The 16,672-nt window shown below is 48.5% G+C and overlaps 1 protein-coding gene across 3 annotated transcripts in view; it reads right to left on the bottom strand.

Annotated features, from left to right (window-relative positions):
- Positions 1–555: 555 nt before the first annotated feature.
- ECHDC1 (ethylmalonyl-CoA decarboxylase 1) overlaps positions 556–16,672 on the bottom strand; it is a 75,091-nt gene continuing 58,974 nt past the window's right edge. For all 3 annotated transcript variants that reach the window (XM_029058250.2, XM_029058249.2, XM_029058248.2), the window contains one exon: positions 556–1,330. In XM_029058250.2, the coding sequence (XP_028914083.1) occupies positions 922–1,330 (409 nt within the window). In that variant the 3' untranslated portion in view covers positions 556–921. The remainder of the gene's footprint in view (positions 1,331–16,672) is intronic.

Genomic DNA, 16,672 nt, shown 5'->3' with positions numbered 1-16,672 from the left:
AAGGAACAGTCGTGAAGCAGCATCGCCCAGTGGGTAGAGCACAGACCTGGGTTCCAATCCCGGCTCTGCCACTTGTCTGCTATGTGACCTTAACTTCTCTGTGCTTCGCTTACCTCCTCTGCCAAATGGGGATCAAAACTGTGAGCCCCACGTGGGACAACCTGATCACCTTGTATCCCCCAGCGCTCAGAACAGTGCTCTGCACATAGCAAGCGCTTAACAAATACCGCAATTTATTTTTTAACTTCCTTGTGCGTCAGTTTCCTCATATGTAAAATGGGGATTAAGACCGGGGGGCCTCGTGTGGGATACCGACCATATCCAGTCTGATGAGCTCCTATCTACCGCGGTACTGAGTACAGTTGCCTGGCACATAGTAAACGCTTAATAAAGACCATTATGAAAAAAGCTATTTTGAGTATTAAGTTGTCCTCAGGAAAACAGAGGAAGGAGCAGCAAAGCGGACGGATTTTGGGGGAGCAGTGATAGCCTTATTTTGATGGTGGTATTTTTCCACCCCAAGCCTGTTGACGAGAACAAAACCCAGCTGGTGACTTTTTTTTTTCCCCCAATAGCCATTTTAATTTAGGAACTGAACACAATATCTTTCAGTAAGAGACTGTGAGAAGTTGCAGAATACAACAGGGTTCCTTTGTAAAAGAAGAAGTGGAAAAGGCACAGAACTGAACCTGAATCCAATTACCAGGATAGTACATATCTATCCTAAATCCAAGTTTACCGTATTGGACGTATTACAGAATAAAGTAGCCAAACCACCCCCAGAACTCCCTCCTAGAGCAAAGCAATTATACGTGAACGTCGGTACCGAAGGCCACTCGGGTGAATAGCGTGTGTCACCGTACATTGTACGTGGGTTCCGGGAGAACTCACTCGCCCAACTCGGTTTACCTAATACAGCGGTTACTTGTTAAATTTACCTTTCTTTTCAAGGGCTTTTAAATTGGCAGGCCCAGCCCAAACTGTCCCCAGCACATCTCTCTCAGTCTGTAACGCTTCTTCCATCTGTAGTTCCTTCCCCGACGAAACCACGGTCTTCAACGCTCGGATGACTTCCGGGGGACCGTTGACGAACTGGTGCAGCCAGTTCCGTGCTTCTTCCAGAGAATCCGCTTCATCTGAAGACCGTAAGATCTCCTCGACCAGTCCGAGGCTCAGGGCCCGGGTGGGATCCAGTTTGAGGGCTCCGCTTAACACTTTGAGGGACTGTCGGCTGCCGATGATCTCCACCAGTCTGGCGGCTCCTCCCCAGCTCGGGACTATTCCCATCTCCTTATGGACAAACCTGATCTCGCTCTCTGGGGTCATAAGCCTGGAAAACAGAAACGACTCTTCAGCAGGGCAGTGGCTAGCTTTGACCCTAAGAGCTCAAAAAAACCCTTCAAATAGCCTCTGTGCTTTAAGGGGGCGATCCCCGATGCGAAAGCACCGATCTGTCTCGAATAAAGGTCGGCGTGACCTCGTTAGGGCCGCGAGCGTGGTGTATTGGACTCCCCCGAGCGCTCAGTACAGTGCTCTGCGCATAGTAAGCGCTCGATGAATATCACGGATTAACCAGTGAGAACCTGATTGACATTAATTGGTTTGGAATATTCCTTTTTTCAATGTCCTTATCTCGTTGAATCGCCTAATAAACACCATCTACTTTGGGGATTACTCTAACACTTGCCGAAGAGCTCAGCCATATGTGCGTGTTTTCTAAATAACTTTAATCCTTTCACGTAGGCACTGTTGATAAAAAAGCTGTTTGTCTTGAAAGGGTGGCAGTATGTAGGTCGCCATAAAAAAATCTGTGAAAGAGAACTTCGTTTAAGCTACCGAGTAGAGATTCAATTAACATGGTGACCGAACAACCTTTACTAATTTGGGAACGTTGATTTGGGTGTCATTTATTAATGAGAAAATAGTATTTGAGCCCCTCCTGTGTGCGGAGCACTGTACTGAGCACTTGGGAGAGTATAATACAAAAGAGTTAGTGGACACGTTCCCTGCTCATAGGGACTTTTCAGTCTAGATAGGGAGGCACTGTAGTAGGCACGAGAAGCCGCGTGGCTCAGGGGAAAAGGCGATTGGCTTGGGAGTCGGAGGTCATGGGTTCGAATCCCCACTCTGCCACTTGTCTGCTGTGTGCCTGTGGGCGAGTCACTTCACTTCTCTGTGCCTCAGTTACCCCATCTGTAAAATGGGGATGAAGACTAAGCCTCACATGGGACCACATGATGACCCTGTATCTAGCCCGGTGCTTAAAACAGTGCTCGGCACATAGTAAGCGCTTAACAAATACCAACATTATTATTATTAGTAGAGCATGGCGTAGTGGATAGAGCAGGGACCGGGGAGTCAGGAGAACTTGGGTTCTAATCCCAGCTCCGACACTCGTCTGCTGTGTGACCTTGGCACGTCACTTCACTTCTCTGGGCCTCGGTTACCTTCTCTGTAAAATGGGGACAGAGTGTGAGCTCCACGTGGGACAAGGGGCCGTGTCCAACCTGATTTGCCTGCCCCCATCCCAGCGCTGCGTACGGTGCCTGGCGGGAGTAAGCGCTTAACAAGTACCAGAATTATTACTATTATCCTCGACCCCTCTCTCATTCAACCCACATATTCAATCCATCACTAAATCCTGTCGATTCAATCTTCACAACATCGCTAAGATCTGCCCTTTCCTCTCCATCCAAACTGCTACTACTTTAATTCGATCATTGACCTCATCCCGCCTCAATGACTGCGGCAGCCTCCTCGCTGACCTCCCCGCCTCCTGTCTCTCCCCACTCCAGTCCAGACTCCATTCTGCTGCCCCGCTCATTTTTCTATAAAAGCACTCGGTCCATGTTTCGCCACTGCTCGAGAACCTCCCTTCCGCCTCCTCATCGAACCAACTCCTTACCATTGGCTTTAATGCACTCAATCCCCTTACCCCTCCAATCTTCCCTCGCTGCTTTCCGACTACAACCCAACCTGCAAACTTCGCTCCTCTAATGCCAATCTGTTCCCCGTACCTCGATTTCCTCTATCTCACCGCCAACCTCTCGCTCACGTCCCGCCTCTGGCCTGGAACCCCTCCCTCTTCGTAGCCGACAATCGCTCTTCCCACCTTCGGAGCTGTACTGAAGGTTCATCTCCAAGGGTCTTTCCCTGACTAAGCCCTCATTTCCTCTTCTGCCTCTTACTTGCACGTGGATCTGTTCCCTTTCTTCACCTCAGCCCCACAGCATTTACGTACACATCCATGATTTATTTCTATTAATGTCTATCTCCCCCTCTGGACCGGAAGCTCGTTGCGGGCAGGGGACGGGTCGACCGACTCTGTTAACTGTGAGCCTCACGTGGGACAACCTGATTACCCTGTATCTCCCCCAGCGCTTAGAACAGTGCTCTGCACATAGTAAGCGCTCAACAAATACCAACATTATTATTATTATTGTACTGTACTCTCCCAAGTGAGTACGCAGTAAGCCCTCAAATACTACTGACTGAGGAGACAGACCTCAAAATAAATTACAGATCTACCTAAGTGCAGTGGGGGAGAAGGCGGGGTGAAGAGCAAGTGCTTAAAGCGTACAGATCCACGGGCCTAAGTGACGCGGAGGGGAGAGGAAACGGGAGATTGGGGCTTAGACCTCTTGGAGATGTGATTTTAATAAGGCTTCGAAGGTGGGGGGAGGGATGAGGTGTCAGATACGAAGTGGGAGGGAGTCCCGGGCCAGAGGGGGGATACGATTGAGGGGTGGGAGATGAGATCGAGTTTCGGTGAGCGGGTTGGTGGTAGAGCAGCGAAGCGTGTGGGCTTCCCACTTCCCACTCCCAGGGTGTGGGAAATCAGCAGGGTAGATAGGAGGGGGTAACCTGACTGAGGACTTTGGAGCCTACGGTAAGAAGGTGGATACGGAGGTGGATGGGCAACCATCGGAGGTTCTTGAGTGGGGAGCTGGGGAGTGATTTTACAACAAATGATCGGGGGCCTCAGAGCCAAGTAAGGACTGGAGTGGGGAAAGACAGGAGGCAGGCAGGTCGGCGACGAGGCTGATGCAGTAGCCAAGGTGGGATAAGATAAGTGCTTGGATCAGTGTAGTAGCAATTTGGATGGAGAGGAAATGGCAAAATTTAGTCGTGTCTGGAAGGTAGGACTGACAGGATCTATTGTCAGAAAGAATAAGTGAGTTAAATGAGATGAATGGCCGATAATGCCAGACTTAGGAAACAGGAAGGGTAGCGGTGCTGTCTACAGTGATGGGAAAGACAAGGGGAGGACAGGGAAAGAGGTGGAGTTCTGTTTTGGACCTGTTCGGTTCGAGTTGGCGTATTTAAACACTTACTGTGCACCAAGCACTGTATTAAGCAATGGGGTGGATAGAGGATAATCAGTCAGACGGTTCCTGTCTCACACGGGGCTGACAGTCTAGGGAGGAAGGAGAACGGGTATTCAATCCCCATTTTACAGATGAGGAAACAGGCCCCGAGAAGTTCGATGACTTGCCCAAAGTCACCAGCAAGTGGCAGAGTCGGAACTAGAACCCAGGTCCTCTGACTCCCAGGCCCGTGCTCCTTCCGCTCGAGCAGAGGCAGTGATTTCTACTAGTACTTCCAGGAAACGGAAAATGAACCGATTAACTAGATTCTGTTGTCTTGAGTGTCTATTTTTAACTTTCCTTTTTTGTTTGTGTTCTACGCTAACAGCAACGAGATTAAGATATTGCAACGTTAAACATGCAAGAGGGATTTAAAAGTTACCTTGAAACGTTTATCTGGCCCCTTAAAAGCTTTAATTTAATAATTCATGAGTCTTGCCCAACAACCTTTCTCCCTGTTAGGCAGATATTGGATTTTATTCCCCCTGGGCAACGTCGATTCTCCTTCCAGAATAAAACACTGAATCTAATTCATTAAAAGCCAAGCATGTAGAATCTAGAAATAGGCCAGGAACGTTGAAGGACCGAGGTAAACATTAAGGTAAGATATAAACTTCCTGCTGTGTAATTCCTTATTCCATTCAATTGCAATTCTTGCCTTCTCCCTTTAAAGAAGAGAGGAAAAAGTCAGAATAACTTGTCTGCTTTGTGACCGTGGGCTAGTTCACGTAACTTCTCTGTGCTCCAGTTACCTCACCTTTATAAAAGGGATTAAAACATAGATTTTTACTTTGGTCGGACACAATGCTGGGCCAGATAGAAATGAACTAGAAGTTTATTTCTACGCCACAAGATTTATTAGGCTTTCTGACTCAGCAAGAACACAATGTCTGTCTGGTTGTCACCCAGGGGAACTCAGTTGTGACTCCTATTTGCGTCATTTCCTACAGGTCCTTGGTGTACGAGTCCACGGGCTCAGTTACCCACCTTTATAAAGGGATTAAAACTGTGTGCCCCACGTGGGACGTGGACTGTGTCTGACCTGATTGTCTCCTATCTATCAGAAGGCTCAGGACAGGGCGTGGCACATAATAAGCACTTAACGAATACCATAAAAAATGACTTGAAAGTGGATTGCAGTTTATCAGTCTGCTGGTTATCAAAATGGACCAACCCTGCTTTCATCTCAACAACCCCGTCCACAGCTGGCAGAGGCAGCTCAGCACAGTTTAATAAGGATTTGATTAATAACAATAATTTTGGTATTTGTTAAGCGCTTACTCTGCGCCACGCACTGTTCTAAGCGCTGGGTAGATACAAGGTCATCAGGTTGTCCCACGTGGGGCTCACGGTTTTAATCCCCATTTTCCAGATGAGGTAACTGAGGCATAGAGAAGTTAAGTGACTTGCCCAAAGTCACAGAGATAAGTGGTGGCGCCGGGATTAGAACCCACGACCTCTGACTCCCAAGCCCGGGCTCTTTCCACTGAGCCACGCTGCTTCTCTAGCTCATCCTACTCTTTCTTCCACCTACATACCTGCTGCGGACCACATATCCCACTAGCTTTCACTACAGATCATCGCAACGAAAGCCCGTGCCGAGAACTAGACCATTATAATAATGTTGGTATTTATTAAGTGCTTACTATGTGCACAGCACTGTTCTAAGCGCCGGGGTAGATACAGGGTCATCGGGTTGTCCCATGTGAGGCTTCACAGTCGCAATCCCCATTTTACAGATGAGGGAACTGAGGCACGGAGAAGTGAAGTGACTTGCCCACGGTCACCCGGCTGACAAGTGGCAGAGTCGGGATTCGAACCCATGACCTCTGACTCCCAAGCCCGGGCTCTTTCCACTGAGCCACGCCGCTTCCCATTAGTAGCCCGTAGTTAAAGAAACCAAAACGTGTTACAGCCTACCAGGAGGCAGGCTGACCTGGGTGGCCCGGGTAACGTTTTTCAATCTATCAAATCATCGTCATCGTTAATGGTATTTTTTGAGCGCTTACTACGTGCGGTGCCTGGGCGGGGACGGTACCACAGAGTTGGCAGACGTGTTCCCTGCCCACGACGCGCTGGGGATGAGCCGCTCTGCCACACAACCCCTCTGTTCGACTGGAGAACCGTTCGCGGGCTTGGCTGAAGGCCCGTCTTAGCCAAGGAGAACAGAAGGAGCAGACCAGCGGGACTCGGGCTTCTCTGCTCACTTCCCTTTTTGCCCATGTGCTCCCTGGCAGCACGTCTGCAATCAGGGGCTTGCAATACCTTCCATTCCTCCTTACTGTCTTAAAGGGGTGAAAAATTGTTTGAGTTTCTGAGAGCCTCACCTGACGACCTGTTCATCCCAAGCGCTTAGTACAGTGCTCTGCACATAGTAAGCGCTCAATAAATCCTATTGAATGAATGAAATACCTAAGGGTTGCGATGCCTATTGAAGAAAGCATGCTCTGTCTGGCTGCCACACAAATTTACCACACATAAATGACTGTAAGCCCGTCAATGGGCAGGGATTGTCCTATCTGTTGCCGAATTGTACATTCCAAGCGCTTAGTACAGTGCTCTGCACATAGTAAGCGCTCAATAAATACTACTGAATGAATAAATGCGCTAATAAACCCGATCCAGGCTTACTATCCACGTGCGGTGACGTTTCATAGACGTATTTTTACTTTAGCTGGACACAGTGCTGGGCCAGATAGAATCGACTAGAAGTTATTTCTCTGCCACAAGATTGAATAGGCCTTCTGACTCAGCAGGAACACAATGATTGTTTGGTTGTCACCCAAGGGAACTCAGTCCCGACTCCTATTTGCGTCATTTCCTGCAGGTCCTGGGCGTACGAGTCCATGCTAATTTAGAGGGTGGCAGAGTCATCCCCAACAACCCGTGCTTAAAATATCCTGGTCCACGGGACAAAACCCTCCAAAACACAAAAGAAGAAGAGTTTATCTCTGCTTTGCCAACAGAGCTAAATCGAGCCCAGCCTCTCCTCCCTCTGGGATCTGTTACTGCGCATTTTAGAGAGCAAAGGTTTATGCCACCCTGTAGGTTGGGCTGAAATAGTCACATCTTAGGAAGTACATCTCTGTCGAGATGTACTGGGAAAGAGCGATTTGCTTCCTCTACCCTAAGCATTAAAGGGCAGATGGAAATGTCAAGGGAAGCCCCCATTTTCTGGCTGGGGGGATGTTCAGAAGGAAAACCTTGAGGTTTAATCATCTCTTTCCCTCTTAGGACTCTGACTCTGCTCACTAAACATCAGGCAGTCCAGTTCCCCCGAGCCCTCCCCCATTCCGATGTCTAATTCCCCTCTGTGTATTCTCTCCAAGCGCTTAGTAGAGAGCTCTGCACACAATAATCGCTCAGTAAATACTCCAAAAGGAACAACAGCCTCTCTCCCACGGCCACTGAAACAAGCACAATCTTTCCGCTGAGAATGCTCACGAAAGCCCATTCCCCATCCCACTGGGAAAGCTCCGTTTCTTCTCAGCTGTTAATGCCTACGAGAAGCACGTTCTCTTCGGTGAGGGGAACGGTAATGTCCAGGTGACCTTCTGTGAAACAATTCCTCTTGAGAATTCACCCTGTCCCTAGTTGTGAATCCAGCTATGTCATTTTGGAGAAAGGTAACATTCCCACGGAAGTACCATCTAGTTCAAGGAGGAGGAGGAGGAGGAAGCAGGGAGGAGACTGTAGTGAGAGGATAAAGGACACTGAACAAAACCTGTGCACTGTTAAGGTGAGCACCAGGACTCTTGGGAGCAATATCCTCTGAGCTACTGTTACTGAATAAAGGCTATATTATTATTATTATTATCATTATCATGGCATTTGTTAAGCACTTACTATGTGCCAAGCACTGTTCTAAGCACTGGAATAGACACAGGGTAATCAGGTTGTCCCACGCGGGGCTCCCAGTCTCAATCCCCATTTTCCAGATGAGGTAACTGAGGCACAGAGAAGTTAAGTGGCTTGCCCAAGGTCACACAGCAGACAAGTGGAGGACCCGGGATTAGAACCCTTGTCCTCTGAATCCCAAGCCCGGGCTCTTTCCGCTAAGCCACACTGCTTCTCTATACACGTTTCAACCATCCTATTGTCAGATTCATTCAATCGTATTTCATTCGATCGTATTTATTAAGCGCTTACTGTGTGCAGAGCACTGTACTAAGGACTTGGAAAGTACAATTCGGTGTCAGAGATAAACCCTACCCAACAACGGTGTGACATCTGAGGGTCCATTTAAGCACTGCACCTTTGGGCTTTGTAATAATACTAATAATTATGGTAGTTAAGCGCTTACTGTGTGCCAGGCACTGTTCTAAGCGCTGGGGTGGATACAAGCAAATCGGATTGGATACAATCCCTTGTCCCACATGGGCTCCCGGTCTCAATCCCCATTTTACAGATGAGGTGACTGGGGCCCAGAGAAGTGAAGTGGCTTACCCAAGCCAGAGAAGTGAAGTGGCTTGCCCCAGGTCACCCAGCAGACGAGTGGTAGAGCCAGGATTAGAACCCACGACCTCGTGCCTCCCAGGCCCCTGCTCTATCCACTGCGCTAGTTCATTAATCAGGGTCTCAACTAAAAATGCCTGACCAAAATACAATAGAAAAGATCGTTACACAAGTTCAAACCGATTAACAAAAATCTTAAATGCATCCAAAAGGCAGGGTTGGGAGTTACTCCAAAAGCTCTTGCCTGGAAGAGATGGGAATCAGTGTTTAAATCTTCTAAAGGATCTTTGATTTTGAACAGCATCTCCTGTGTTCTACAAATTTCAGAACAGGGGACCTCATTCAAATTTTGCAGGATAGCTCCTTCAGCAGAGAGAGGTGAAATTCCTCTAACCATCCTGAGTGTTGGAACTGTGAACTTTTACATTCATCCTCTAAATGCTCCTGCCCAAAACTTGTTCGGCAGCCTGGTTACATTTCACAGATCAGGCCTAAGGAACCCATCCTGAATGGAAAGGAACACAGTAGCATCGAGGTGGATTTCTGAGAGGGGAGCACTTTTAAAACTTGAAAACATAAAGGCTAGGAAGGGATAAAGACTTTCTGAAGATTAAAAAAATAAAGACTACCCATTTTTGGAAAGGGTGGAGGGGAAAAAGGGAGATGGGATTGGCTACCCAGAGATCAGAGCAGAGAATTGCAGAAGCAAGGACATGTTAAAAATCTTTCTCCCATTTCCAATCCCTCTGCAACCTGCAGAGGTTGAAAGAAAATGACTGGAGAAGGGAAGCAGCGCGGCTCAGTGGAAAGAGCCTGGGCTTCGGAGCCAGGGGTCGTGGGTTCGACTCCCGGCTCTGCCACTCGTCAGCTGTGTGACTGTGGGCGAGTCACTTCACTTCCTCTGTGCCTCAGTTACCTCATCGGTGAAATGGGGATTAACCGTGAGCCTCACGTGGGAAGACCTGATTACCCTGTATCTCCCCCAGCGCTTAGAACAGTGTTCTGCACGTAGTAAGCGCTTAACAAATACCAACGTTATTATTACAATTAAACTTACAGGGTGTAGTGGGGTGAAATATGATCTTTCAATTTACCAGATCTGTTCAGTGGGTTTTCACTTGCTGAGAATGCACTGGCCACTCCAGGAAGAGTGTCTTATCACACAGCACAAGTTTCTATAAAACATTATAAAGCTTCTAAAAGTACAGCACTTATTCCCCAGAGAAATATACATTTTGGGAAGGTGTTTTGATGGCATTGATGCCCGTCTACTTGTTTTGTTGTCTGTCTCCCCCTTCTAGACTGTGCGCACGCTGTTGGGTAGGGATTGTCTCCGTTGCCGAATTGTACCTTCCCGAACGCTTAGTACAGTGCTCGGCACACGGTAAGCGCTCAATAAATATGACTGAATGAATACACGAATGAAGGGGCCAATCTAACTGGAGACCGTAAGCTCCTTGTGGGCAGGAACTGCGTCTATCAACTCTGTTGCCAGAATTCCTAAGCGCTTAGGATAGTGTCTGCACACCGTAAGCGCTCGATAAATACCACCGATCGACTGATTGATGTGTCTGTGGTTATACTCTTGGCAAACCCAGGACTTACCTTGCATCCTTTATAGCTACCTTACAATCCCTCATTATAATGAACCAATACTCAAAACTCTACGGGGCTTTTCCAACAGAAAGTAGCCAAGTGATTAGACTGTAAGCCCATCAAAGGGCAGGGACTGTCTCTATCTGTTACCGATTTGTACATTCCGAGCGCTTAGTACAGTGCTCTGCACATCGTTAAGCGCTCAATAAATACCATCGAATGAATGAAAGTGAGAAATTGTGTGTTAATCCACAGGACGTTCGCGAGACCATCGGACAGGGCGGACACAAGTTCCACTTCCACGGACGGACGGAACAGAGTTCCCGCTCCGAGGAGAGAGGGGACACGGGCCGCTAGGCTGGGCTGGGTGCCAGAACTGGCACCGCCACCCTGGGGCTCAGGAAATGGGATCATGCTTCGGTGCCCAGTGGCTGCTGCCCCTCCTCCTCAAGATCTGTTCACCACACAAAACGAGACCACGAAATCAGCTTGGATCGCTTCTTCCTGACACAGTCATGTCCGCCTCCTCCTGTAGACTGTAAGCTCGCTGGGGGCAGGGAACGTGTCTGCCAACTCTTTTGCACTGTAAGCACTCGATCGCATTGATAATAATGATAACTGTGGTGTTTGTTAAGCGCTTACGACGGGCCAGGCGCTGAGGTAGATGCAAGCATCGTGACTCAGTGGAAAAACCACGGGCTTTGGCGTCAGAGGTCATGGGTTCTAATCCCGCTCCACCACTTGCCAGCTGTGTGACTTTGGGCAAGTCACTTCACTTCTCTGTGCCTCAGTTCCCTCATCTGTAAAATGGGGATGAAGACTGTGATCCTCACGTGGGACAACCTGATGACCCTGTATCTCCCCCAGAGCTTAGAACAGTGCTCTGCACACAGTAAGTGCTTAACAAATACCAACATTATTATTATTATTATTATTACACGCAAATCACGTTGGACACATTCCCTGTCCCACATGGGGCTCACGGTTTTAATCCCCATTTTACACGTGACGTAACAGGCACAGAGAAGCTAAGTGACTTGCGTAAGATCACACGGCAGAGCACTTACTGTGGCAGAGCACTTCATTAAGCACTTGGGAGCGACAACCATTACAGAGTTGGTGGACCTGTTCCCTGCCCCCAAGGAGCTATTTCTCTCTCCCAAGTGCTGGGTACAGTGTTCTGCGCATACTAAGCCCTCAATAAATACCACTGATTGACTTGAGTGGATGTGGGCCCACTCTCCAGTACGGTATGCTGAGGGAACGTCTCACCGGGGTGCATCCCACAGACCAGACGCCGGCAGGCCGGCGCTAACGGAGGTAACGGTTAAGAGGGTGCTGCAATCTAGAGAAGCGGCATGGCATAATGGACAGAGCACAGGCCTTGGGAGTCATGGGTTCTAATCCCGGCTCCGCCACTTGTCTGCTGCTGTAAGCCCGTCAGAGGGCAGGGACTGTCTCTGTTACCGATTTGTACATTCCAAGCGCTCAGTACAGTGCCCTGCACATAGTAAGCGCTCAATAAATACTACTGAATGAATGCTGCGTGACCTTGGCAAGTCACTTCACTTCTCTGGGCCTCGGTACGTCATCTCTAAAACGGGGATGAAGACTGTGAGCCCCACATGGGGCCGTGTCCAGCCCCATCTGCTTGGATCCACCTCGCCGGCGCTCAGGACAGTGCCTGGCATGTAGTAAGCGCTTAACAAATACCATAATCATTATTATTATTACCACCAAGGGGTGGGGTCACCTCTGACTCCCAAATTCCCACACTCAGCCTCTCAAGGTGGCAATCCACGCGAGCTCGGTCTCCTTAGACTGTGGCGGCCTCACCTCTCACAGCTCTCTCTCCCTGCAGCAGGGACGGCCGGATCAGCGGTCGCCCAGGGAAAATGGATGCTGCCTTGCAGCCGGGCACTGCCGTCTCTCTGTTTCAGCAGAGGGACTCACTGCTCTGCAAAGGCGCCGGCGTGGATCGGGGCGGGGGCGGGCAAGGGAGGGTAAACTCTGACACGTCTCCATTCTTGCGACCGCTCGGCGGCGGCACGAATAAAGGCACGACAAAGGCACCTTGAGATGGAGGGGGTTACCTGCTTTAAACCCTGTGGCGCCAGCCTGTCTGGAGCTCCCACCCTGGGTAATGCACTCTGAATTGGTGACTGGGTACTCTGATTCCTTCCTTTCACTATGGGGGCTTTTATACTCACAGAAACATTGGCAGAGATGACGGATTTTGATAGGAAGAGTCAGGACCCGGATTTTAAATCGCCAAGTTGAGACTCTCCGCCTGCTAGCACGGGCCTGGGGATCAGAAGGACCTGGGTTCTAATCCCTGCTCCGCCACACGTCTGCTGAGTGACCCTGGGCAAGTCACTTCACTTCTCTGGGCCTCAGTTACCTCATCTGTAAAATGCGGAGAAGAGCGTGAGCCCCACGTGGGACAGGGACGGTGTCCAACCCGATTAACCTGGATCTACCCCCCAGCACTTAGAACGGTGCTCGGCACTTAGTAAGCGCTTAACGAGTACCACATTTATTTCTCCGATGATCTAACGGAAGTCTGGATTGGAATTTTTTTTTACGGTACTCATTAAGGCCATGCTGTTTCTCAAAAATTACTCACAGGAAAGATGATTTAGATGGAAACATATAAAAGGGAAGGGTGAAGAATCAGAGTTTCTGATCTTGGTTGTTCTGGACTCTCTTTACTTTCATTAAAATGGTCTGACAATACCGTCTCTCGCATAAATCTCACGCAGAGCCTCCTCAACTGCTGTCAGTGGCCTTTAGCCCAACCCGGTCCTAAACACTGGGAGGTGGAGAGGAGGAATTTGGGGACCGGCACTAAGTCCAACCGAATTTTCTTATATCTACCGTCGCTCTCAGTATAGTGTGTGGCACGTAGTAAACGCTTAACAAACACCACTAAATATTACAAATGGTAGTGTCACCCCATTCCAAGCCAAGCTACAATTCAGTAATTTCAAAAGACCAACTGGCTTCTAAGTAGCATCGGGATGGGGTGCAATAGGAGACTACTACTACTACAGCACTGTATTAATAATAACAATGATAGTATTTGGTAAGCGCTTACTATGTGCCGAGCACTACTATACAAAACTAACTCGGTTAGGAGACTGACCAGTAGGTCAGCCTGAGGGAACAGAGAAGACCTCAGTTTAGGAGTGAAGACGACACAAATTAGTATCGATTAAGCATTTGCCGTGTACACAGTAATGTATTAAGGTGGGAGAGAATACGCAGAGGGGAATCAGACATGGTCGCTGTCCCTCAGGGGGCTCAAAGTCAACAGAGGTTACCCCTCCGTGGACTGAGCAGTTGAAAGAAGAAAGTGGTCACCTGCAAACAGGTATCACTAGGGCAACTCCCATGTTGGCTTCCTGTTGGTTCGTCTGTCCGGCGCTTGACTTTTAACTCGGCCATATCTGAGGGTGAAGGGTTTCGGGCACACTTATGGCCCCCGTCGGTCAATGGTATTTACTGAGCACTGACTGTGTGCAGAGAAGCACTGTCCTAAGCGCTCGGGAGAGTACAATGTAACAGACACAATCCCCGCCCACAACGTTCTTAGGGTCTCGAGTCTAATCCCAGCCCGGTGGTCTCCTCCACTCCAGAGGATGGGCTTCCAGATTGGATTTGCCTTAAGGGAAACGGTTACGGTAAGCAAGGGAGATAAAGGGAGCAGCCATTAATGACTCCGGAGTCTCACGGAGGTGCCGGGGCTCAGGCCCACAGGCGGGCTCCCGGAGAGAAGCAGCAGGAGTCGGAGTGGGTCCAGAGACGCCTGGATGCTGAGCTGGGAAGAAAAGTGGCTTGGGGCTGCAGGTTGGTCTGTCATTACGCTTTTCGATTTGCCAAGTCGCTGCAAGGGAAGGCACTTCAAGCCGCACAAGGAAAAGAATTCTATAAATGCTAAGGGGTATGATTAGTAATAATAACTAGGACGGTCGTATATCTAGGCCTAGTTTTATACAGAATTAAAACTTGTGATCCTCCGCCCTGGAAAAGAGAAGCTTCTCTTAGCATCTTGAACCTACAAGTCCTGGAAAGGAACGATCCCTGCGGGGAGCCCTACGTGTGGCTCTCTGATCCCAATAACCGAGACTGATCCACAGAATCAACTGCCTCTGTGACCATCCGCGATCATCGATTCTCAATAGGCTCTCAAATTTGAACACATCAAGATATCCTACTGGAGCCAGCCCCCAAGAGTCTAAATGCCCGCTAGAAAGTAGCGCAATCCTTAGCACATTCTCCACTTGAACACTCCAAACCCTTCACCTCTTCGCTTCTGGCTGAGTTCTCCAGCGTTTTTAAAGTAGCTACTGGTACAAGATGAGAATAGATAAGCCACATTTTTCGCTACTCTCTTTGCAAATCCCAACATTAAAGATTACTGCATCTCCCTGCCCTGGTGCAGTTCGACCCTCAAAAGCGGTAACCAAAAGGCAGCACCCAAAATCCCAACGCCACACATCTCTCTGGCTTTCCTGAATGGATTGTGTGTTTTTTTCTAAAGTATTTGGCTCTAAACATTTTGATTGTGAAGTCACATTATAGTTTATTCAGCTACCAGTGTGAAAAGATAACATTTGGCAAGACTTCAACTTCTCCATGTATTGTGGGTGCCTGCCAATGCCGTTCCTTACCCCTCCTTCAATCTCCTTTCCTACGATGTCCACGGTTGAGAGTATTCCCTTCACTGCCACAAATCCCAGAGAAGCTTTCACAGAGAAGCAGCGTGGCCTGGCGGAGAGAGCACGGGCCTGGGAGTCGGAGGATCTAGGTTCCGATTCCAACTCTGCCACCTGTCTGCTGTGTGACCTTGGCCAAATCCTTAACTACTCTGTGCCTCATTTCCCTCAACTGCAAAATGGAGATTCAATTCCTGCTCTCCCTCCTACTTAGACTGTGAGCCCCAAGCGGAACCTTATTATCTTGTAGCTGCTCCAGCGCTCAGTGCGGTGCTTGGCACGTAGTAACCGCAACAAAAACCGCAATTATTGTTTCTTTATCATTCTCCACACAGACCAAGAGGCAACTCCGGGGGTTACACTTGTCTGCTGCTCCTTTTCAAATGGAAAGCAAAGCTAGATAGGACAATTCTGCGCAGGAGAAGTGTGGCCTTAGTGGACAGAGCCTGGGTCTGGGAGTCAGAAGGACCTGGGTTCTAATCCCAGCTCCACCACCTGTCTGCTGTGTGACCTTAGGCAAGTCACTTCACTTCTCTGTGCCTCAGTTACTTCATCTGTACAATAGGGATTGACCGTGAGCCTCATACGGGACATGGATTGATTAGCTTGTATCTACCCCAGTGCACAGTAAAGGGCCTGGCACATAGTAAGCGATTAACAAACACCATTAAAAAAAAAATCATTCATGCCACATGGACTTCTACCTCTTCACACAAAACCAGAGAATTAACAAGAAGTTTAAGCCCGCTTGCTTGCCTGAGCACGACGCTAAAAGTCAAGCAGCCCTCTTTTGTTTTCTGATAATAATTTTAAGATTTCTTTTGGAGAGGAGGAACAGATTATAAGGGAGAGTTAGGCGAGCACAATATCTTATGACAAATGATGGGATTTAAAGCAGATGATGTTTCGGAATATTTCTCAAGAGCAAGACCTAAGAAAATACAAGGTTGCCAAGGTTTATTTATTCCGTATTTTGCTGGGATGTGGAAATGAATTCTTCATTGTTCCCGTAAAAAAAAGCATAAGCCAGTCTTTAGAAAATAGACTCCCCACTGTCCTTTTGTTAAGCTGAAAGGTTGGAAAGTTTAAGCCGCTACAGATTCTAGGTCCTGCAGGAGGAGTCAATGCCAATGGGATCAAATCCATTTCTAGACAAACCCCAAACGTGAATAGCCAAAGTATCCCATTTTTGAGTTGTTTTTGTCTCAGCCTCTGTTGTGGACAGTGACCAACACCAGTGGGAGAATTCTAGAATTTGAATTTAGGGCCAGATGAATACACTTACAGAATCCCTCTTTATGGTCATTAATTCATTCCATCGTATTTACTAAGCACTTACTGTGTATAGAGCACCGTACTAAGCGCTTGGGAGAGCACAATACAAAGATAAACAGTGACAATCCCTGCCCAAAACAAACTCACAGTTCTAGACGAGGGAGCGACGGACATCACCGCAAATAAATAAAATCAGAACAATACATAAGTGCTGTGGGACTTGGGATGGGGGCGGTGGACAACGGAAGCAAGTCAGGGCGA

Source organism: Ornithorhynchus anatinus, chromosome 2 (assembly GCF_004115215.2).
Source record: "Ornithorhynchus anatinus isolate Pmale09 chromosome 2, mOrnAna1.pri.v4, whole genome shotgun sequence".
NCBI lineage: Eukaryota > Metazoa > Chordata > Mammalia > Monotremata > Ornithorhynchidae > Ornithorhynchus > Ornithorhynchus anatinus.
This window is presented reverse-complemented; position numbering and strand designations above follow the sequence as displayed.